Below are 25125 nucleotides of genomic sequence, written 5' to 3' on the forward strand. Positions count from 1 at the left end.
TGACCATGGTACTTACTGGTGGTAAACACTGCTGTCTCTCCTTCACTCAGCGTGTTGTCCTGCTCCGAGTGCAGTGTCGCAGTGTACATCGTGTCCGGCTTCAGGTTTAGAAGGGTGTACTGGGAGAGTCGGGCTGGCAGGCGCAGCTGCTTTGTGTTTGAGCCCTCGAAGGTGAGGAAGAGCCGGTAGCCAGTGACTTTGGCTCGCGGGGCAAACCACAGAATCACAGCGCTGTCCTCCGTCACGTTGTTGAAATGGATGTCTGTTGGAGCATCAGGCTCTGAAAGAAAAGATGTCCATTACATTTGTTGTATTAACAAAAACAAATAAGAATCTTAGTAAAACTATTCAAGATATGAGAATTGTTACTGAACGCATGAGCTCAAATTTGAGTGAGACAAAAGTTTATGAATACACCTCTGAATACAGGTCAGGGGTGTCAAAAGTGCTGCTCAGGGGCCAATAGCAGCCTCCTTTTCTTTTTTTTTTGGCCGAAGGCACATTGTACTGTATGGATAAAATTTTACAAAAAAAAACCCCTGCAAAGATGGGAAAAATAGAGCAAAAATGCACATTGTCAACGTCAATCTCAATGACAACTGAAATGATGACACTAAACTAAACACTTTAGGTCTGACCTACTAAGATCTAAATTACACAGGCTAAATAGCTCGTGCAAACTACAATTTTTAGTGGGTGTGTTGAGCGTGATCTATAAAGACTTCGTGAATAATTTATAACAAGTGCAAAAGTGGTGCAGACCGTTTTATTTAAATGAGAATTTTGCAAGTACTGCCGGCCGTGCCCATGGAAACACTCATATACAGCACATTATTGTCCTCATGCTGCGCCTAACTGTGTTGTTTTCTTATGTTTGTATGAATTAAAGACACCAAAAGGCATCAATTGAATTTGTTTTAAGCAGCCCCTTAAGTCATATAAAATGATATTGCTGACCATACAATAAGTCTATTATTTATTATTTATAACAATCCAAATATGTTGACACATATGTAGGATGAAGGATTCTCTCTCCATCGTGTGTCTTTGCAGCACGATCACCTCTTTTCTCACGGCCATTCCAGCGCAACTGCCAGTTTGCGCGCACATTTCAAACTTGCTAAATATATGCACAAAGCAGAACAGTTTTAGTACTTATATGTCATGTTGTGAGTGCTAAATGTTATCTTTGCCTTTCTTCCTCCCAGTATTGTGGGCATTTTGATAACCATAATATAATCTGCACATTCATAAAGATGGATTACGCTGATGATTTGGCTCACTTAAGTGACACAATCCTTTGTGCACAAGTTTAGTAAATGAGCTTTGCGTGTGCTATCAAGTTTGCACAGGCTTTAATACACGCAAATCTTTAGTAGATCAGGCCCAATGTCTTAATAGACAGTATATAATTAGTTGTATCTGTTTTACAGAAGGAACACATATATACTGTATATAAAATATCAAAGTGGTAATGTATTACAGTATACAGTACTTGGTAGAAAAAGTCTGAACACCCCTGCATTTAGTGAAATAAACAAAGACTGACATTCCAAATTTAAACGAGTACAATCTTGGTTCTAAATGTGTCTTACTCACTTGTGGTGTGCTCCCCAATAAGCGGCAAACTTTCCTCTCCGTTGTGAATCGTGTAAACGTTGAAGCGGTACAGCGTTCCAGGCAGGAGGTGGGTCACTTCAACGTATGAGTTTTGGCTGATGGGCAGTGTCATCTCTCTCTGAGCAGAACCAGACTCATCCACTGGGACCACAGTGACTCGGTATCCCGACACGTCGCTGGCTGGCCCGGACCAAGTCAGGACTATTTTCTTATCTGACACCTCGTAAAACTGCAGATCTGTTGGGGAGGTTATTTCTTCTGTGGATAGGGAAAAAACATTTGATATTATTATTATTTATTTTTAATTGATTCATTTATTTTTAACAAGAAGAAAAAGCTAAATATATTCAAAGTTATTCAATAAATATGTTATGAATTTAAAATATGTGTTTTCGTTGTTTGTTGTGGTGTGGATATTACTCTAACTCAGGGGTTCTTAACCTTTTGACCCCGAGCCCCAACTTTTCCACTACACAGGGCCCCGGTGCCAACTCAAATATTAACATTGAATTAGTAATCTTACTCTTGATTTTAATCGTATTCAATGATTGTATCTAATATATATAGAATAAACTTTGTCAAATGATATGAAAGCATGTGTTAATCACAAATGTTTTTTTTAGCCGATTACAAAAATAAATACTAATTAAATATACTTCAAAAGAAGGGACTTATTTACACTGATGACACATAAATGTACACACAAATACACATTGCTAAAATAAATAAATTCTAACTAAATTAATAATAAAAAATTAAAGTACAAATGAAAATACAGCTTCACCATTTAATTATAATTTTTGCGCTTAAGAAACTTCTCTACGACTTTAGCTCCAGACTTCTTCTGTTTATTTGATACAGAGTCGCGTATAAAGAGAGTATGGTAAACCGTGTCAGACGATCTCAATGATTGGTCAAAAGGCACTCATGTGACTACAGGGCGCCATGACTGCTACCAACTTTGGCTGATGCTATGTGTCTGCAGCGGTTCCTCGTTAGTTTTTCGACGTGAAAAAACGCACTGTTGTGCAGCATGGGGCAGCTTAACCCGCGAGAAATGCGGAAAGCTTTTACATTGCTTGCCCAACAACACGGAACGGAGACAAGTATGGGAAGTGAAGGTTCGCCGTCAACACTGCAGAGCCACCAACTACAGTGTCTTGTGCGAGGTGAACACACGACACAACGTCTGCATTTTGTTCAGGACAGAACACACAGAAACTAATACAAATAATAACAAAATAAATTAACGAATTAAAGAGATGGTTTGACAAAAACGGAATATCCTTGAATCTCAGTAAAACTAAAATAATGCAATTTAGTAGCAGCAGAAGAGAAAGTCAAATACAAATAGACTGAGTTTACATTAAAAGAGTAAAATAAACCAAATGTTGTGTGTAATAATAGATGACAGTCGATCAATAAAGTTTGTCTAAATCTAAAAGCCAGACATAGCACAGTGATTACACACATACATTGGAGGCAGCCACCACAGTTCACATATTTCACACAAAAGTCATCATTTTCTGTGATTGTTGGTCCGAAGCTAATGTAGATTTTGGCAAAATGATCTTTTTGGTCGTTCTGTGTATTTTTTAATTTGTTTACGTTTCTTTCGCCGTCGGGTGCGTGTTAGAGAACCTGCTGGTCACTGAACACTACAGGAATGTAGCAGCAGAGTGCATCAAATGTGGCCGCAAAATTATACTTAAACGAAATAAAAGCATTGTATTCTAAGTTTATGAGCTGGAGCATGTTTATAAATATATCTACATTTATTATTTTGGTGGCTTTCATCAGGAAAACTAACGTCAAAACGACTGCAATTGCATGCCTCCAGACACAGCCGTACACATCATTGGTAGCATGCGCGGCTCTGGTTTGATATTGTCATTACTGCCACAAGTGGTGGAAAAGTGTATTACAATTGAGTACCGCTGCAGCCCATACAGACAAAGCTGAGAAACAGATATTTTTGGGCACCCCCCTTTGTTTAAGAAACACTGCTCTAACTCATATCAGGGCGTTCAATCGTTCGCAACTGGACTGCTTGGTTTGTCTTGGAAGACATTTCGCCACGAACCACGAACTGATGATCTGATGATCCAGTAGGACCAATCTAAGTCAATGACCACAAACTGATGAAGCTTACTCTGATGAGCGGCGAATCGTCTTCCAAGACAAACCAAGCAGTCCAGTTGCGAACAATTGAACGCCCTGAGATGACAACAACCTGGATGAATGAGAACCTTAATAGGTACTGAGCTAACTCAATCCAGAATCGGATGTGCCCTAAACACCTCACTAGGGAAGCGTTCAGGTGGCATCCTGACCAGATGCCCGAACCACCTCATCTGGCTCCTCTCGATGTCGAGGAACAGCGGCTTTACTTTGAGCTCCCCCCGGATGGCAGAGCTTCTCACCCTATCTCTAAGGGAGAGCCCTGCCACCCGGCAGAGGAAACTCATTTCGGCCGCTTGTACCCGTGACCGTGCCCTTTCGGTCATAACCAAAGCTCATGTGTTTGTAAATAACATTAATAAAAAATGTAGGGTGAAAATGTACTTAATGTCCTTCTAATTCTCAACAATATGTTATTTAAACAGTAGTAAACCAAAAAATGCTACACAGATGATTAAAACATTCATGTAACAATCAGAAGATGTACATTGTTATATCTTAGCACTGTTTTAAACAATCTATCAATCAATCCATTTGTCACCAACAACACATTAAAATCAAGCACTCTGTCCAAATACAGAAGTGCTCTCTCAACTCGGTCCCACATCTTTATTCCATCAAAACGGTGTGACAAACACGATCACACATACACACTTCTAGCATCTGCTCTAATGCGCCAACCACATGTTGAACCTGGCAGACTGGAAAGTTATACATTGTTCTGGACACCAGCTGCGTACTCAGTGAAATCACTTTCCATTGGAAATATCTTTTGATTTATGGTTTAAAGTATAAGTTGCTTCAACATCAACCCTTGAGTGGACTGTACAACGATAGTGTGGCCATTTGAGAAATAAATTAGTTAAATAGGAAATACGCGTCAATGGAGTTATATTCAAAACTAGCATTACCAAAATGTTACATTATAATAACAGCTTTGTAAAAACTCACTATGTAATAATGGTGCATTATGTAGTAATATAATAACTTCTCACCTCGTTACACCACGTTTTGTAATAATCGGGCCGTAATAAAATTCTTGAACGCATTTTTTAGTTTTTTTTTCTAGTTAATTTATTTATTTCATTCATAAAAAATCTATAGAATAAAATACAAATAAATCAATCAACATAACATTAAAGTAAACTATGAATGAAAAGGAGCAGAAAGAAGATAACAACTTATAATATCTGCCCGCTATTTACACAAATACAACAATTGACCTTCAATGTTGGTGACTAAAATTTTTGTAATAAATATTAACGCATTTTGTAATAATTTGTGACAAATTGCAAAATGCGGGTTCTGCACTTTTTTGGAATATAATGTAACAATTTGGTGCAATATGCCTTAATCAGAACAACTGTTACAGCAACACAAAACATTTCATTAGAATTAATTTCCATTACAACATTTTTGAAAAATAACAACATGCAATAAGTCATTTATGGAATTGATTATTTTTTACATTGTATTTTTCATCTATAGTATAGTATAGTATTAGAATAACACAATCCATATTGCATGAGTGTACATAGCTTTCAAAATTTGAGTGCACTGGTAATTTCCATGTATTTTCATAATATTTCATGAGAGTAACTTTTGTCCCTGGCTTGCAATCACATTCTTCTTCATTATAATTAATAATGTTATTTGATTTATTTTTGACTAAAACCTACTAGATTCTAAAAATGTATTCTAATAAAGACAAAATGTTGTGCGTTGCTCTGATAGTTTTTCTAAATTAGGCATCAATTTCAATGGTTTATGACATAATGCACCAAATTGTTACAATCTATTCACAAAAAACGCAGCATCTGCGTTTTGTAATAGCTTTTGCAATATGTAACAAGTAATTACACATGCGTCACTGAAAATGCGGTAGAATATTCCAATAATATGCTGTTTACCTCATTACATAATGAGGTAAATATGTATTTCATTATTACATAATGCACCATTAACTAATGCGTTGTTGCAAGTTTCAAAATACTTTTGGTGGTACAATATTTTGAATTAAAGAGGCGGATGGCTTTTTAGTACCAGGCAAACCCCGATGGTCTATTGTAGTGGTGGACTAGCCCAGACATCCATTGCATGATGTTACCACGAGGGCCTACATTTTCACACTTTTCCACACAACACAATTTTTTATCACAATTCTGAACATTACTTATTTTTATCATTATGCTGTAAGGCTGCAACATGACCAAGAACCCATATTCTGGAGTGTGGCTTTTGATGGCCAAACCAGACCAATAATATTAATTGCCCACTTGTTACACACATGCAACTAATTACCCGGCAGTGGATCTCCTGCAGTGTTGACTTGTACAAAGACGGGCTCGCTCTCCAAGCTGTCCTCCACTGCATATATGCTGATGTTGTACAATTTCCCAGGTCGGAGGTCACTCAGAGTCACAGATGTTGCTGTATCAGGGAGAGTCAGCTCTGTGCTTTCCCCTTCTATGGATGGGGTATAGACGACACGATAGCCTGCGGAAAGGGACAACAGCAGAATGTACAATTTGTGTTGAAAAGAGCAAATTTTATTTGGATTCACATACCAGTAATCGGAGCCAATGGTTTTTCCCAGCTGATCATAATAGAAGTTTCTCCAATATCCTCCACTTCATGATCAACGGGAGCATCCGGTGCTGGACCATGGAAGAAAAAGTAGTTTGAGCAGACTTTAACAAGAGACCAGGGACAGGTGACTATAGCTAATCAAATGGCGGCCCGGGGGCCAAATACAGCCCGAGATTGACACCAGTTCAAAACTTACAAGATAAACATTTTTGCAGCAAATTCATAAAAACACTACAGTGCTCCTGTTGTATAGTGGAGCTTCGGTGACTGTAAACACATTGGCGTGACCCTGACATTTTAACCTTGCTAGCAAACATTGCGTACTGAGGTCCAAACCTATGATTTACATAACTGAGGCGTTCCTCAAGGCACCTTTTTAAGTCCTCTCTTTTTATGCAGTTTTTCGTAATGTAATTTGTTCAACTTCTTTGGTTATACTAGTAGTGTTCCTCAAGGTTACATTTTGGTGCTCTCTTTCTCATCAGTTGAGCCCGACCAGTTTAGTTAAAAAACTTTTGAGATTACTATTTTTGCAGAAAGTCCTTAAAAACAGCAGAGTGCTACTGTAACTTTGACAAAATAAATAGACCAAAATAAATTTGTCTACTGTGGAGGATGCGGCTTCTACGGAATATACAAAATAAGACCAATAGTGAAGGGAGAAGTCCGGCCCCTTTGTTCTTAGTTTTCTGGAAATGTGGCCCCCAAAACAATTTAGATGAATCTACTCACCGGTGGTTTGTGAAGTAGTAAGAATGAGGTTGTCCTCTTCGCCATCTGTCACCTCATAAACATTAATTGTGTACTTCCTCCCAGGTAAAAGTTCATTAATGTTCACTGATGTAGTTGTACGGGGCAGGTCTGGCCAGAAAAAACAAATACAAGATGCTCAAAGAAAGCAGATAAACTGACAATTATGTTTATTGATATTTGCATTTGTACTTACCTAAAACTATGGGCTGTCCAGCGCTCTGACCATTCTCATTGAGTTCATACTCAACTCGAAAACCAGAGATTGTGTCAGAGGCAGAGACCCAAGAGATGACAAAGCTGCTAGATGTAATTTCTGTCACCGACTCGGAAGTGTCCACTACAGGGGGAGGCTGGGTCGTCTCGCCCTGTGATGTTGCCACTAAAAGAGAGACAGACACAAATGAAAATATTGATTGATTGAAACTTTTATTAGTAGATTGCACAGTGAAGTACATATTCCGTACAATTGACCACTAAATGGTAACACCTGAATACAATTTTCAACTTGTTTAAGTCGGGGTCCACTTAAATTGATTCATGATACAGATATATACTATCAAATATATACTAACATCATAATACAGTCATCACACAAGATAATCATCAGAGTATATACATTGAATTATTTACATTATTTACATTATGTACAATCCGGGGTGTGGGATATGGAGGGGGGGGGGTTAGGTTTGGTTGGTATCAACACTTCAGTCATCAACAATCAGCATCAACAATTGCATCATCAGAGAAATGGATATTGCAACAGTGTAGGACTGACTTTTTAGGATATGTATAGCAAGTAGTGGACATAGAGAGAGAGATCAGAAAGTATAAGAAAAAGTGTAAGAAAAAGTGTCTACATTTGATTGATTGTTTACATTTGATTATTTATAATCCGAAGAGGTATTATGTGGAAGGGAGGGTGTTAGTTTAGGGTTGTAGTTGCCTGGAGATGTTCTTTTAGTGCGGTTTTGAAGGAGGATAGAGATGCTCTTTCTTTTACATCTGTTGGGAGTGCATTCCATATTGATGTGGCATAGAAAGAGAATGAGTTAAGACCTTTGTTAGTTTGGAATCTGGGTTTAACATGGTTAGTGGAGCTCCCCCTGGTGTTGTGGTTATGGCGGTCATTTACGTTAAGGAAGTAGTTTGACATGTACTTCGGAGTCATCAGATCAGATCTGAGTTCAATGGCCAAACACACAATGGTTATATGGTTGTAGACAACTAAAATGTATTCAATTGGTTCTCTTCTTTACATCTGCTGTGAATGTGGCATGAAATGAGTTGTTTAACAGAGCAGGTTTCCGTTAACATAATATTTAAAAAGGTCATATTATGATTTTGTTCCTTCCTTGTGGTCAACGTAACATGTAATGGTGGTTCCTTGATCAAAGTTTTGCGTGGATTTTGATTTCTAGACCATCTTTAAGGCGCTTCCTTACTGTCTCTTCAGAATGCACAGTTTTAAGGGTGGTCTTATTTTTGTGCCGAAGCCCTCCTATAGGCCAAGCCCCCTTTGACTGCATCTGTCCGCCATGTTGTAATTTTTAGCGTATCCATTTTGAGTCTACTGACAGATATAAGTTAGAACTATACGTTTGGACGTCTTGCGTGTGATCTACTAAAACTGCGTTTACAATTGATAACTGGTGCAGACCGCCCTTAAAAACTAATGTTTTTATGTGTACTATGCAGTTTTCAACAGGGAACCACTCCATTACTGCACATTCATGTTATCATGCTCCTACCTGCGTTATTTTGCTATGTTTTGAAACACGCAGCAGACATGTACCCCTTTTCATTGGAATTTCAGAAGCAATCCTGCAATGCATCTACAAAAGAACCGTCCGTTGGAATGTTCCAGATGCAAGAAAATGCATTATGCAAAAAGTGTTTTTCATACACAAGAAAAAACGAACGTCATTAAAAAAAAACTCCAGCCGACACCAAAATATATCACTTTGAGTTTTAACCAGCCTCTTAAGTCATCCAGTAGCTATAAAATTATAAAATGATGTTGCTGAAAAGACAATATGTCAAATATTTTTATTTTTGGCAGAGCATATATGTTGACAAGCCTATGTAGGACCGAGCTGCTGCGCGATCGACTCTTTTCTCGCCACTATTTCTGCGAGACTGCCAGTTTTCACGTCCTTTCTAGATGTACTTACCGTATTTTTCGGACTGTAAGTCGCAGTTTTTTTCATAATTTGGCCGGAGGTGCGACTTATATTCAGGAGCGACTTATGTGTGAAATTATTAACACATTACCGTAAAATATCAAATAATATTATTTAGCTCATTCACGTAAGAGACTAGACGTATAAGATTTCATGGCATTTAGCGATTAGGAGTGACAGATTGTTTGGTAAACGTATAGCATGTTCTATATTTTATAGTTATTTGAATGACTCTTACCATAATATGTTACGTTAACATACCAGGCATGTTCTCAGTTGGTTATTTATGCGTCATATAACGTACACTTATTCAGCCTGTTGTTCACTATTCTTTATTTATTTTAAATTGCCTTTCAAATGTCTATTCTTGTGTTGGGTTTTATCAAATACATTTCCCCAAAAAATGCGACTTATACTCCAGTGCGACTTATATATGTTTTTTTCCTTCTTTATTATGCATTTTCGGCCAGTACGACTTATACTCCGGTGCGACTTATACTCCGAAAAATACGGTAAGTTTAGGTAAATCAAACTGCGTGCGTCAATAATTGATTTGCGTTTTGTTGTCTCAGTATTGTGGGCGTTCTGATGATCAGTATATATTCTGCATGTTTATGAAGACAGACACGCTAAATGGATTGTGCTCCTTATTTTCCTTACTTAAGAGACGCATAAGCTTAGTAGATCAGCTTTGCGTGCCCAATCAAGTTTAGCGCGTTTTATTAAACACAACTTTTAGCAGATCAGGCACTTACTGATGACAACTTTGGACTACAATTGAATACAAATGGCAAACTACCGCAAAGTTCTTTGGGTGCACCTCTACCATGCAATATGCCTTAATCAGAACAACTGTTACAGCAACACAAAACATTTCATTAGAATTAATTTCCATCACAACATTTTTGAAAAATAACAACATGCAATTAGTCATTTATGGAATTGATTATTCTTTACGTTGTATTTTTCATCTATAGTATAGTATAGTATTAGAATAACACAATCCATATTGCATGAGTGTACATAGCTTTCAAAATTTGAGTGCACTGGTCATTTCCATGTATTTTCATAATATTTCATGAGAGTAACTTTTGTCCCTGGCTTGCAATCACATTCTTCTTCATTATAATTAATAATGTTATTTGATTTATTTTTGACTAAAACCTACTAGATTCTAAAAATGTATTCTTATAAAGACAAAATGTTTTGTGTTGCTCTGATAGTTTTTCTAATTTAAGCATCAATTTCAATGGTTTATGACATAATGCACCAAATTGTTACAATCTATTCACAAAAAATCGCAGCATCTGTGTTTTGTAATAGCTTTTGCAATATGTAACAAGTAATTACACATGCGTCATTGAAAAATGCGGTAGAATATTCAAATAATATGCAGTTTACCTCATTACATAATGAGGTAAATATTTATTTCATTATTACATAATGCACCATTAACTAATGCGTTGTTGCAAGTTTCAAAATACTTTTGGTGGTACAATATTTTGAATTAAAGAGGCTTATGGCTTTTTAGTAACAGGCAAACCCCGATGGCCTATTGTAGTGGTGGACTAGCCCAGACATCCATTGCATGATGTTACCACGAGGGCCTACATTTTCACACTTTTCCACACAACACAATTTTTTATCACAATTCTGAACATTACTTATTTTTATCATTATGCTGTAAGGCTGCAACATGACCAAGAACCCATATTCTGGAGTGTGGCTTTTGATGGCCAAACCAGACCAATAATATTAATTGCCCACTTGTTGCACACATGCAACTAATTACCCGGCAGTGGATCTCCTACAGTGTTGACTTGTACAAAGACGGGCTCGCTCTCCAAGCTGTCCTCCACTGCATATATGCTGATGTTGTACAATTTCCCAGGTCGGAGGTCACTCAGAGTCACAGATGTTGCTGTATCAGGGAGAGTCAGCTCCATGCTTTCCCCTTCTATGGATGGGGTATAGACGACACGATAGCCTGCGGAAAGGGACAACAGCAGAATGTACAATTTGTGTTGAAAAGAGCAAATTTTATTTGGATTCACATACCAGTAATCGGAGCCAATGGTTTTTCCCAGCTGATCATAATAGAAGTTTCTCCAATATCTTCCACTTCATGATCAACGGGAGCATCCGGTGCTGGACCATGGAAGAAAAAGTAGTGTGAGCAGACTTTAACAAGAGACCAGGGACAGGTGACTATAGCTAATCAAATGGCGGCCCGGGGGCCAAATACAGCCCGAGATTGACACCAGTTCAAAACTTACAAGATAAACATTTTTGCAGCAAATTCATAAAAACACTACAGTGCTCCTGTTGTATAGTGGAGCTTCGGTGACTGTAAACACATTGGCGTGACCCTGACATGTTAACCTTGCTAGCAAACATAGCGTACTGAGGTCCAAACCTATGATTTACATAACTGAGGCGTTCCTCAAGGCACCTTTTTAAGTCCTCTCTTTTTATGCAGTTTTTCGTAATGTGATTTGTGTAACTATGCTTGTTTACTTCAGATGCAGTCGTAGACATTTGTTCAACTTCTTTAGTTATACTAGTAGTGTTCCTCAAGGTTCCATTTTGGTGCTCTCTTTCTCATCAGTTGAGCCCGACCAGTTTAGTTAAAAAACTTTTGAGATTACTAATTTTGCAGAAAGTCCTTAAAAACAGCAGAGTGCTCCTGTAACTTTGACAAAATAAATAGACCAAAATCAAATGCCTACTGTAGAGGATGCTGGTTCTACGGAATATACAAAATAAGACCAATAGTGAAGGGAGAAGTCCGGCCCCTTTGTTCTTAGTTTTCTGGAAATGTGGCCCCCAAAACAATTTAGATGAATCTACTCACCGGTGGTTTGTGAAGTAGTAAGAATGAGGTTGTCCTCTTCGCCATCTGTCACCTCATAAACATTAATTGTGTACTTCCTCCCAGGTAAAAGCTCATTAATGTTCACTGATGTAGTTGTACGGGGCAGGTCTGGCCAGAAAAAACAAATACAAGATGCTCAAAGAAAGCAGATAAACTGACAATTATGTTTATTGATATGTGCATTTGTACTTACCTAAAACTATGGGCTGTCCAGCGCTCTGACCATTCTCATTGAGTTCATACTCAACTCGAAAACCAGAGATTGTGTCGGAGGCAGAGACCCAAGAGATGACGAAGCTGCTAGATGTAATTTCTGTCACCGACTCGGAAGTGTCCACTACAGGGGGAGGCTGGGTCGTCTCGCCCTGTGATGTTGCCACTAAAAGAGAGACAGACACAAGTGAAAATATGGAGTCATCAATCAGATCTGAGTTCAATGGCCAAACACACAATGGTTATATGGTTGTAGACAACTAAAATGTATTCAATTGGTTCTCTTCTTTACATCTGCTGTGAATGTGGCATGAAATAAGTTGTTTATTAGAGCAGGTTTCCGTAACATAATATTTAAAAAGGTCATATTATGATTTTGTTCCTTCCTTGTGGTCAACGTAACATGTAATGGTGGTTCCTTGATCAAAGTTTTGCGTGGATTTTGATTTCTAGACCATCTTTAAGCCGTTTCCTTACTGTCTCTTCAGAATGCACAGTTTTATGGGTGGTCTTATTTTTGTGCCGAAGCCCTCCTATGACTGCATCCGTCCGCCATGTTGTAGTTTTTAGCGTATCCATTTCAAGTCTACTGACAGATATAAGTTAGAACTATATGTTTAGACGTCTTGCGTGTGATCTACTAAAACTGCGTTTACAATTGATAACTGGTGCAGACCGCCCTTTAAAACAAAGGTTTTTATGTGTACGATGCAGTTTTCACCAGGGAACCACTCCATTACTGCACATTCATGTTATCATGCTCCTATCTGCGTCATTTTGCTATGTTTTGAAACATGCAGCAAACATGTACCCCTTTTCATTGGAATTTTAGAAGCAATCCTGCAATGCATCTACAAAAGAACCGTCCGTTGGAATGTTCCAGATGCAAGAAAATGCATTATGCAAAAAGTGTTTTTCATACACAAGAAAAAACGAACGTCATTAAAAAAAAACTCCAGCCGACACCAAAATCTATCACTTTAATGAATTTTAACCAGCCTCTTAAGTCATCCAGTAGCTATAAAATTATAAAATTATGTTGCTGAAAAGACAATATGTCAAATATTTTTATTTTTGGCAGAGCATATATGTTGACAAGCCTATGTAGGACCGAGCTGCTGTGCGATCGACTCTTTTCTCACCACTTTTTCTGCGAGACTGCCAGTTTTCACGTCCTTTCTGTCACGTGGGGGCTGCAGCTTGCTGCGGTTTGTTCTTTCAATGCAAAAAGACGGCTCCGGACGAAGGCGTAAAGGTAGGAATGGATTTATTAACATAAATCACTCAACTACCAAAAACACAAATAACACAACAAAAAGAAAGGCGTGCCTAAAACACGTGAAGCTAAGACTAAACAGAAGCTAGGGCATGGAACAAGAAACTTACTTGGTACAGGCGTGACCAAACCGTGTGACATAATCAGTGAAGCCAGGCCGACTGCCTGGCAAAGGCAACTTAAATAATGTCTCTGATTAGCGCTCGGGAAGCAGGTGAGCGGGTGAGCACACAAAGAGTGACCTTGACAACCAAAAGAAACTCCTGAAGTGCACAAAACAACCAAGGAAGTCCAAAACTAACAGAACATAACTAAACAAAACATGATCCGGACCACGGATCATGACAGTTTCTAGATGTACTTACCGTATTTTTCGGACTATAAGTCGCAGTTTTTTTCATAGTTTGGCCGGAGGTGCGACTTATACTCAGGAGCGACTTATGTGTGAAATTATTAACACATTACCGTAAAATATCAAATAATATTATTTAGCTCATTCACGTAAGAGACTAGACGTATAAGTTTTCATGGGATTTAGCGATTAGGAGTGACAGATTGTTTGGTAAACGTATAGCATGTTCTATATGTTATAGTTATTTGAATGACTCTTACCATAATATGTTACGTTAACATACCAGGCACGTTCTCAGTTGGTTATTTATGCGTCATATAACGTACACTTATTCAGCCTGTTGTTCACTATTCTTTATTTATTTTAAATTGCCTTTCAAATGTCTATTCTTGGTGTTGGGTTTTATCAAATACATTTCCCCAAAAAATGCGACTTATACTCCAGTGCGACTTATACATGTTTTTTCCTTCTTTATTATGCATTTTCGGCCAGTGCGACTTATACTCCGAAAAATACAATAAGTTTAGATAAATCAAACTGCGTGCGTCAATAATTGATTTGCGTTTTGTTGTCCCAGTATTGTGGGCGTTCTGATGATCAGTATATATTCTGCATGTTTATGAAGACAGACACGCTAAATGGATTGTGCTCCTTACTTTCCTTACTTAAGAGACGCACAAGCTTAGTAGGTCAGCTTTGCGTGCCCAATCAAGTTTAGCGCGTTTTATTACACACAACTTTTAGCAGATCAGGCACTTACTGATGACAACTTTGGACTACAGCTGAATACAAATGGCAAACTACCGCAAAATTCTTTGGGTGCACCTCTACCATATCTGGAGACATCCGCTGACGTAAAGGCAAAATATGTCACAATCTTTTCAAATTCCAAATGGCTCGTTTGGAAAGAGCTGATGGTGTTCATGATCTGGATTCAAATTTTCAGGAAGTAAGGGGATCCCAAATACACAAAAACAGGTGCCACAGGTTAGAAAAGTTGGTTTAAAATAAATAACCCTTCAACTATTGTTTTATGATTAGAGATGTATACCGAGTACCGGTTCCTAATTGGGTCGGTCCAATTAAATACTGGACTAATGATACTGCTATCAGTATTTTTTTAAATCCATCTGACCGTCGTAATTATGTGACGTGAACGCTGTCACATTCATTAAGGTTCCACTGCAAAGCATAAAAAAAGACAAAGAGGAAAAAACAATCGGAGTCAACCCTTTACCACCCCATTTTCGGTGACTAGGGACGTGAAAGTAAACCGAATCATAGATTTACACGTCATTGGAACCGCGCATGGAATCAAGGTTGCTAAAAACAGAGTCTAAATGCAGAAAGGCGCGGAATATGGCGTAATGTGACTGAGATGCTGTCTTTGAGAGGAGAATGGGAAATCATATTTACAGGGTGCTTGACAAATACCCTCCTCCATGGAGCCTGGCCAGCTAGGGGCCAGCACTCTAACCGGCAGCCCAGCATCCTTCTCGGTCCATCTCTGTGCCTGCCTTCTTGACACGCAGCAACCTCAAACTACAAAACTAACTCCAAAATACAGAGCCGAGCAGTTCCCAAATGACTTCTACGTGTCAGGTGATGATTCTTTTGCAAATCTGATGACTACTTGTCGTCCAAAATCTGTGTGAAAAACACTGTGCTACTACTGCTAATGCTAGGAAGTTGTGGATGCGACCACCGATCTTCATTGGAAGTTCATGGTAACTTGAAAGCTTCTAATGCTATAGTTGGAGCACCAGTATTAAAATAAACTCAAATTAATTGGTACATTGTTATGTTCTTGTGTTTTTTCTTACTTAGTTTACTTTTAATTTAATAAAATGTATAAACCAATCCCTCGTTTATTTGGTTTTTACAACAGATGCTTTTAAACTGGGAGGTTAAAAACAATGTAAAAAACTGTGATATTAATCGAGATTGGCTGATTTTTTAAATTTATTTTTTGCCATAATTGTCCAGCCCTAAGATCTGCTAATTAGTTTGGAATAATCACAACTAAGGAAGCAAAAATAATTAAAAATGGTAATAAAAAAAACATTTTTCATATCTTTATTCACACCAATTACATGTAGTACCGATAAGAGTACCGATGAAAGAGGATTATCGTATCGGTATCAATTATATCCTATATACATCCCTATTTATGATTATAAATAAAGTTTGCTACTAAGTTAAAGTTAAAGTTAAAGTACCAATGATTGTCACACACACACACTAGGTGTGGTGAAATTTGTCCTCTGCATTTGACCCATCCCCTTGTTCACCTCCTGGGAGGTGAGGGGAGCAGTGGGCAGCAGCGGTGCCGCGCCCGGGAATCATTTTTGGTGATTTAACCCCCAATTCCAACCCTGATGCTGAGTGCCAAGCAGGGAGGCAATGGGTCCCATTTTTATAGTCTTTGGTATGACTCGGCCGGGGTTTGAACTCACAACCTACGGACACTCAGGGCGGACACTCTAACCACTAGAAAACCAGCTATTTCTGGCAGATAGTATTTCTAAAAAGAGAATATTTTTAAACAAGTGTTAGACAATATATGTGTTCTTTTTTTTCTTGTAGTCGGACAATATTTAGGTACAGTATGTAAATGAATTATTTTTACCTTGCGTTATATATGTGTTTTATCGCACATACCGTATTTCCTTGAATTGGCGCCGGGAATATAGTATTCGCCTGCCTAGAATTACAGCCGGGTCAAACTCGTTTCGCAAAATAATTAGCGCATGCTTGGCACTTCCGCCGGGTCAAATATGAGTCATTAAATGACTCCCGCCTCCAGGTGGTAGAGGGCGCTAGTGATCCTTCTTGCGACTACCAGTACTGCAGGAGACAGGTACTGCAGAAGAAGACAACAAGCAGCAAGCATGCAGCAATTGTTTGCTTGCACTTTTAACATGGAGGATTACATATCTAAAATAAAACCGTTTTCTAAACTGGACTTTCAATCGAAGCAGGAGGTAATAATTAAAGGAATATCTCCAGAGACTTTTAAAATTGAAGAAAGATGAGAAAGACTGCCTTTGATCAGAAGCAGCTGCACATGGACCCATCTACAAGTAAAGGTAAGATCATAATAACGTTTTTTTTATTAAATGTGTTTTTCATGATAAGGTATGCGCCGGAGTGAGAAGAGGTTTTAAAATAATTAGAGCATGCTTGCTCATTCCGCATGGTTTTGGTAACCGCAGGAGTGAGAAGAGGTTTTAAATTAATTAGCGCCCCTGCGGCTATTCAAGGAAATACGGTATATCATTTGACATGTCCATTGATATTAATAATTTGGATCATTTCAGCCTTGAATAGACAAAGATTATAAGAACAGTAATTGTATTCATGTCCATTTCCTCACTTTCAAGTCAGAGCTAATACTATCAGCTAAACAATATAATGGCATTTAAGCAGACAGAACAGAAGAATTCTACTCTCTCAACTCACATGATCCATAATGAGTTGTGAAGTCAAAGCGTGTGACCTCTTGCCGTCCAAAGCGCAACACGCTGATCAGCTGCCCCTCATAGGTGATGCCTGGCTTCAGCCCGGAGATGGTGTGGGAGTTGAGATGGCCAGGGATCACCACCTCCCTCCATCCGGTGTGGGTATTTTTCTGCCAAAACAATACATATAAATTAAGAGAACAGAGGTCCTATATTTCAACGCTCAAACTTACCACTCTCCATTTGAGGATGTATTGGGTGATGTGAGCAGAAGGTGGAGCATTCCATTGAATAGGGTGGGAGTTGGGTTGGTTTCCAGATTCTGTTATGATCACTTGAACAGGGCGGTGACCACCTGTGAGACATGAAAAACAGACTTTACACCTTGTACAGAATGTAGGGATGTGCCGATTGATCAGCCCCCAATTAGTATCGTACGATTTTCTTGAAAAAGTAAGCAATCGCCATTGCCGATTAATGCCTTACAATACCGATCACAAACACTGATCCCCTCTGGCTTATTTATTTTTAGTCCCCCGGCTGACAAGACACTCCCCCTAAGTTAGACTGCATTTGTTAATATCTTAAGTATCATTATCAAGTGTTAAGACAAAACTAAACATGTTACACACCAGAGCAAGTCCAGGAGCCGGCATGCTAAAAGCTAAGCTAGCCGCTAAGCTAGGTTGAAACAACACCAATTAATTGCTTAGTAGTTTAAGAAGTCTAGGTAGAACCATGTCGCAGCAGAAAACAGGAAATTAACAAGTAGATTCATATGAGTCAAGATCAGGGTGTCAAATGTACGGTCTGTGAACAGGTTAAATCTGACCAGCGGCCCGCAAGATAAGTTTGTTAAGACAAATATGAGCTACAATTTTTTAAATGAAAGAAAATGCTGTTCTAAATGTGTTCACTGGATGTCACAATAGCAATTCAAGTGTGACCCACATCACACTTGACACTATTTGAACATGACGAGTCAGCTGACTTTGAGCGTCCTCTGGATTGGCTGCCGTGACTTCAATCAGCGCAGGTGCAGGCAATCAGCTGCCCGTGTTTTGGCTGGCAGCAGATGGCGGCAGACTAATACTGGAGCGATGCACAATACTTTATTTCGTTGTAAATTATCCACTCGAAGAATGAAATAACAAAACGGTAAGATGCACAGACTTTAGTCAACATGACCATCATATTTGTAATTAGTTTCCTGCAGCGCTCGCAATTAATTGACGGCACATGTGCACCCTGAACTCCATTGTAAAAATGTGTTTCTGGCTTTGTAAATATACTGAGACAAAAGTTACTGAGACAAAGTTTTACTTCATTGTGTTCTTCATGGTGTTTTGGAAACTGCACCAATTTTTCCCAAAGAATTTTCAGCTAACTTGAAGTGTTTTGACAAGACGATTATTTGCAATGTATACATTTTCAGAATGTGGTCGTTCTATTTTTGGCCAAAGTAAAACAAAGGAAACAAGTTGTCTTTATTTTGAAGTTATTATGCCATGATTTTACTAGTCCGGCAAGCGTGGGAATAGATTTTCCTCCACGCGGCTCCTGACCTAAAATTAGTTTGACACCCTTGTTTTGCATAAAGGATACTATAACAACACGGTGTATCACACAGTCAGTACGCTACTTTTAAGAGGAGGGCAGATCGATCCATAAATCGGTGGTGTCGACACCAAGGAAAGTATCAGTATCTAATCAATCTAGAGAGATTAGATCGATATTTTTATTTTCTTAGAATAATGTTGTTTGTTGTTTTTGTTAATATTTACAAATTCAGGAAATAATTCTTTTGACACAGGGGGACTTCAAGGGCAAACATTATTTAAATAGTAGTTTTTGTTTAGTTATTGTGTGCTATTGATTTTGTTTTGTTTAAACCATTATATGTAATAAAAGAGAATAAGGAACTAATTTAGATATAGTGTTGACATTGTTGACCTGTCAATAGCACTCACCATGAATACATTGAAAAATTTACAGTTAATACATGTGATCTGTATTGGTATCTGCAGATCTCACTCATGGATAATCGGAATTGTCAGCATAAATCCCTTTTTCGAACATCCCTAACAGAAACTAATGTTCAAAATTTGACAAAGCAACGTGCATTTCCCAGGCAGGATCATATGTTGTCAATATTTTCTGATAAAGTAGCAGTGACTGTCAACACAAGAACACACAGATACCTTGCAAAAGGTTTGCAGTAACATTTTCTTCCAGGAAAAAAAGTAAAAAAATAGCATGTCACTGTTAAATTCCAGCCTGGACTTTAGCAGCCAGATACAAGAAAACTTTTTCTCTATTTGTTTGGGATGCTTTTCACTTGTTTGTAATGTAGAGTGGGGAACATAATTATGTGATCCCTTGCTGATATTGTTGATATTTGATAATTTTATTGATCAGGTTTTATAACATGGGACCCGTGCACTACCACAAGGCTATTCAACTGGTGGCCCGGAGGGCCAAATCTCGGGAGTCAAACATTTTTGCAGCAAATTCCTAAATACACAAGAGTGCTCCTGAACTTGGACCACTGTGTTTTTTATTGGTGTGCTTTTACTTTTGAAGGCATGACTTTACGGGATGCGTTGCTGAAAGGAAGCAGCGCTGTTTACAGCAATACAGAAGATGGAGATAACTTTTATTTTTATTTTTATCAAAGTTAAAATACGAAAAAAATATGAGACTGACAAAAAACGTGCGTTCCCGGGCGAAACGGAAGGTATGTAAAAAGGGTAAACATTTTGCAGAATAAACCTCTTCATTGTTGCTTTTGCCATTATTTTTGACATGGCAGGATTGACCTGAAATTTCTCACACAGTTCAATGCTCTCTGCAAAGTGTTTTTAGGGTGTCCAGCTGAATCAGCACGGAATTTGGTATGCCTATTTAGGGGACTGACACACATTTCTGTAAAGATTAACCAAGATTGTTGGCTGCCATCAAGCAGAACTTATTTTTTGATTGCCTCAAATACCTCAATTTACTGTGTTTTTACTAGTTATCCAGTTTTCAAACCTTTTTCACCAAGTACCACCTTAGAAAACACTAGGCTCCTTAAGTACCACCATAACAGCCAACATTAAAATACAGTAGCATTGTAGGTCAAAATATTCATTAAAAACAAGGCAGAGGTTTTATTTGACAAGTATATTTAACATTTCTGGCCACTGTGACATTGCACACAGTTTGAACAGTAACACTGTGTTTGAATATTTCATTAAGCGATTATTTGGCATGCCACTTGATAGACCACCACCACGGTTTGAGAATCACTGCTATAGGAGTTCCAACAAATTTAGCTTTGTATATCATTTCATCACTAATGAAGGTATCAGTGCGCATCAGTGATTGAGGGTAGTAAAAGTGGGGTTGCAATGATTAATTGATTAAATCCATTAAAAAAAAGCTCTATGTATATATTTTGTTGCTTCAAATAATTGTTTAATAAGAGTGAATAATAAAAATGAATCAAATCCGGACCACATGGAGTGCCTGGAACTTTAAAAATGGAGACATAGTTTCCGCGCAGGTGCTGCAATAGAGCGCACATGAGAGCGGTGATGTGTCAGAACCGTGATCTATGTGGTGGCAAACAGCAGATATTTGTATGTATTCATTTTCATTAATGCACACATGTTGAAAACACAATTTCAATGTACTGTATTTTCTGGACTATAAGCTGCTATTTTTTTCCCAACACTTTGCACTCTGCGGCTTATAAAACAGTGCGGCTAATTTATGGAGTTTTCTTTGCTCACGACCATGATGTTTTGTATTCAACAAATAGTTTTTATATTTCACCGACAAAGACACTGAAAAGGTGTGTTATTGTTTGCGCGATAGCGCCATCTTTTTGACGAGTTTGCTCACTGCAGGTGTTGTAGGTTGTAAATGCACTTCTTGTTTCATGCCTTCAACCGGATATATAAATGTCCATAGCGTTTCTGCTCGAAAGGATTCTTTATTCATCATAGCAAGTAACGTTAATACATTTTACAACATACCTAAAACAATTCATACTTACTAAACTGTCCCATGTGTGATGTCTGTAGGAGTGTTTTCATACATATTTGTACTTACTATCGCAATGTAATCAAGCTAATGTCGTGCATTAGCAAATATGCTAACACATTTACAAGTGTCTGTGTTAGTATTATTAACCTACAATGGTATTCTTTTTGTATTGTTTTAGTTTCGTAAATTAACTAAAACATCCCTGTGGAGTTATTTAGTCTGTTTAGCTGATTGGAAAACTAGCTTCCACAGCTAGTGGGTCCAAGACAAAGACTTCTGTTTTGTTTATCCATTTTACTACCGTGTTACAGGCACTGTTTGCAAACAATTAAGGCATGTAAATAAAAATGTACAAATATCTCATTTCACAACGTATATATCTGCAGCTCATAGTCTGTCTAATACACTTTAAAATATTTGTTTCTTCTAAAATTTAGTTGGTGTAACTTAAATATCGGTGCGCTCTATAGCCCGTAAAATACGATACATGATGTGCATTTAGTAGAAAAAAACACTTTTTTTTGGAATTTTGCCTATCGTTCACAATCCTTATGAGAGGATGCTAAAGATGATAAACAAAAAAACGCTTGCAAAATGCGGCTACCCTTCAAAGCCCTCTAAAACAACTTCATAACCCTCCATCAACCTGTCATGTACACGCTGCAAGTACATATATATATATATATATATATATATATATATATATATATATATATATATATATATATATATATATATATATATATATATATATATATATATATATATATATATATATATAGATATATATATATATATATATAGATATATATATATCTATATATATATATATATATATCTATATATATATAGATATATATATATATATATATATATATATATATATATATATATCTATATATATATATATATATATATATCTATATATATATATATATATATATATATATATATATATATATATATATATATATATATAGATATATATATATATCTATATATATATATATCTATATATAGATATATATATCTATATATATATATACATATATCTATATATATATATATAGATATATATATATATATATATATATATATATATATATATATATATATATATATATATATAGATATCTCTCTCTATATATATATATATATATATATATATATATATATATATATATATATATATATATATATATATATATATATATATATATATATATATATATATATATATATATATATATATATGTATATGTATATAAATATATATACTGTATATATATATTGTATTAACAGACAAGTTCATAAGAATATGTAATATATTTTGGATAATATTTTGGTCATTTTAAACATTGTAAGCATTGCCGGAACTTCTATTTCCGTTTCAACAGCAGCGCACTTCCGACTTCCGGCAACAAATGTGTGTTCTAATCATGGCAGACTTGGTAACAGAGAATGAAGATGACTATTTTTGGACAAATGGGGATTCACAACTGCATCTTTTTGAAGCTGAATATATGGAGGATGAACTGTTGCTTATATAAGCGAGCACAAACAGAAAGTGAAATGTCAGAGCAGACAGAAATCGAGAGAGTGAGATCAGCGTGACTAGTATCTGCAAATGTGTAACTTGGAGCCAAGCTATGCCGACATAAATACTGTGCTTACCCAAAAACAACTGGAAAAAACTTCCTTGGGCAGCTGGACCAAACGGGCAACCGTCCATCAAGTGAGTCATTACAATATTGATAATGATGCATGCAGAACGTCATGCTTGTTATTCAAACTACATACACTGTCAAGCTCGCTGTGTACAAACAAAACAATGAAATGAAATATGGACTAATACTTTACACATACTGTAATATGATTGTTCATGTTTTTCATTCAGTACAGATTGGTGTCCTATTGCATTGTGTTGTTCGTTACAAACTCAAAAGTCATTCGGCTGTTGACGCAGTTGCTAGCTACTTCTTGCTGTAGCATGCCGTCGCAAGACGATGTGTTACTATGCTAGAAAAAGAGTGTCTCAGTGTTCGCTCTTACAATAACAATGTTGCTACAGCTTGGTTATTATACAGTTTACGGAACGTAAATTAAGTATTTGTTGTGGTTTTTGGATGCATTTTTAAAGAGATTTAGAGACAGAATGGATGGCGCCCATTAGCTGCATTGCTATCTACTTAGAACAAGCCGATTAATACAAATTTGAATGCAAAAAAACCCCAAAAAACGTTTGTATTCTTGTCTCTCATAAGGATTGTGAACGATAGGCAAAATTCCAAAAATGTGCAGTTCCCCTTTAGGGTTATTACAACTACAAAAAAACTTTGTTTATTTCTATAATTTTCTCTAAAGTATGTATTTAGGATAAAGTGTGTTTCATCAAATTACCGGTACTCGATTAAACAAACAAACTAATCGATAGATTACTCGATTACTAAAATAATCAATAGCTGCAGCCCTAAGTAGAAGTAGTGACTAAAGTAAGTCCAAATTATAGGAAACCTAACATATTTCCTCTTTGGGAAATTAAAGGAAAAGAAGGTATCAAGTCATCTTAGAAGTGAACATAAGTCATGTGGCGAGCAGACCCCTGACACAAGCTGTGTTGATAGAAACTAGTAGCTCTATAAAGAAACTTGAGGTTTCTAACCGCCTTTCCAAATAGCAGACCTATAATCAAAGTGTCTTAGTTAACCAGAAGTCTTAGCAGATACGCAAACCTCAAAAACAATCTGAGACCAATTACAGACCATTACAGAGCCACACACGACTGACGAGAGTAGGGCAGATAACATAAAATCGCACGTGCGACGCACATCTAAAAAAAAAGGATGTTTACATGTACACCAACACATTACTGTACTTGGTAATATTACCGTACGGTTGCAAAATAAGTGGTATGCCTTTAAAGACAAACACTACAAAAGCAAGTCCCAGAGCAGTCAAAGAGCAATTAAAACAAATAACGCTTTAAAAGGAGTATTAACAATAAAGGGTTCACTCGTAAGCTTTCCCCTTGGGTTTTTATTTCTACCTTTTATGGTTGTACCTTGAAAGCTGCCTTACTTGGGGCCTGGACTTCACTCTCACTTTTAAAACCCAAGCATGCTGCATGACACACCAACAGTTCACAGCTGGTTGCGATTATGGCCAGCTCCAGCTAAAAGGTGCCTGACATTTTGCATCGCTCATCAACCTGCTAAACACGAATAGGCAGCAACAAACTTAAAGCACAAGTTATGTTTAAGTTTGCATGATTTTGGCTAATGCTAACATTTATAAATAAATAAATAAATGATAAATGGGTTATACTTGTATAGCGCTTTTCTACCTTCAAGGTACTCAAAGCGCTTTTGACAGTATTTCCACATTCACCCATTCACACACACATTCACACACTGATGGCGGGAGCTGCCATGCAAGGCGCTAACCAGCAGCCATCAGGAGCAATGGTGAAGTGTCTTGCCCAAGGACACAACGGACGTGACTAGGATGGTAGAAGGTGGGGATTGAACCCCAGTAACCAGCAACCCTCCGATTGCTGGCCCGGCCACTCTACCAACTTCGCCACGCCGTCCCAT

The 25125-nt window shown here is 37.3% G+C and overlaps 1 protein-coding gene across 1 annotated transcript in view; it reads right to left on the reverse strand.

Moving 5' to 3' along the window:
• The window catches only part of LOC133663286 (fibronectin-like), an 84068-nt gene that overhangs the window by 33473 nt on the left and 25470 nt on the right, over positions 1-25125 (reverse strand). Inside the window, exons 13-24 of the mRNA XM_062067649.1 lie at positions 17734-17855; positions 17502-17670; positions 12392-12577; positions 12178-12306; positions 11382-11471; positions 11116-11310; positions 7337-7522; positions 7123-7251; positions 6369-6458; positions 6103-6297; positions 1600-1878; positions 17-280 (exon numbers count right to left, since the gene is read on the reverse strand). Coding sequence (XP_061923633.1) covers positions 17-280; positions 1600-1878; positions 6103-6297; positions 6369-6458; positions 7123-7251; positions 7337-7522; positions 11116-11310; positions 11382-11471; positions 12178-12306; positions 12392-12577; positions 17502-17670; positions 17734-17855 — 2034 coding nt within the window. The remainder of the gene's footprint in view (positions 1-16; positions 281-1599; positions 1879-6102; positions 6298-6368; positions 6459-7122; positions 7252-7336; positions 7523-11115; positions 11311-11381; positions 11472-12177; positions 12307-12391; positions 12578-17501; positions 17671-17733; positions 17856-25125) is intronic.

Source organism: Entelurus aequoreus, linkage group LG13 (assembly GCF_033978785.1).
Source record: "Entelurus aequoreus isolate RoL-2023_Sb linkage group LG13, RoL_Eaeq_v1.1, whole genome shotgun sequence".
In the NCBI taxonomy this organism is placed as follows: Eukaryota; Metazoa; Chordata; class Actinopteri; order Syngnathiformes; family Syngnathidae; genus Entelurus; species Entelurus aequoreus.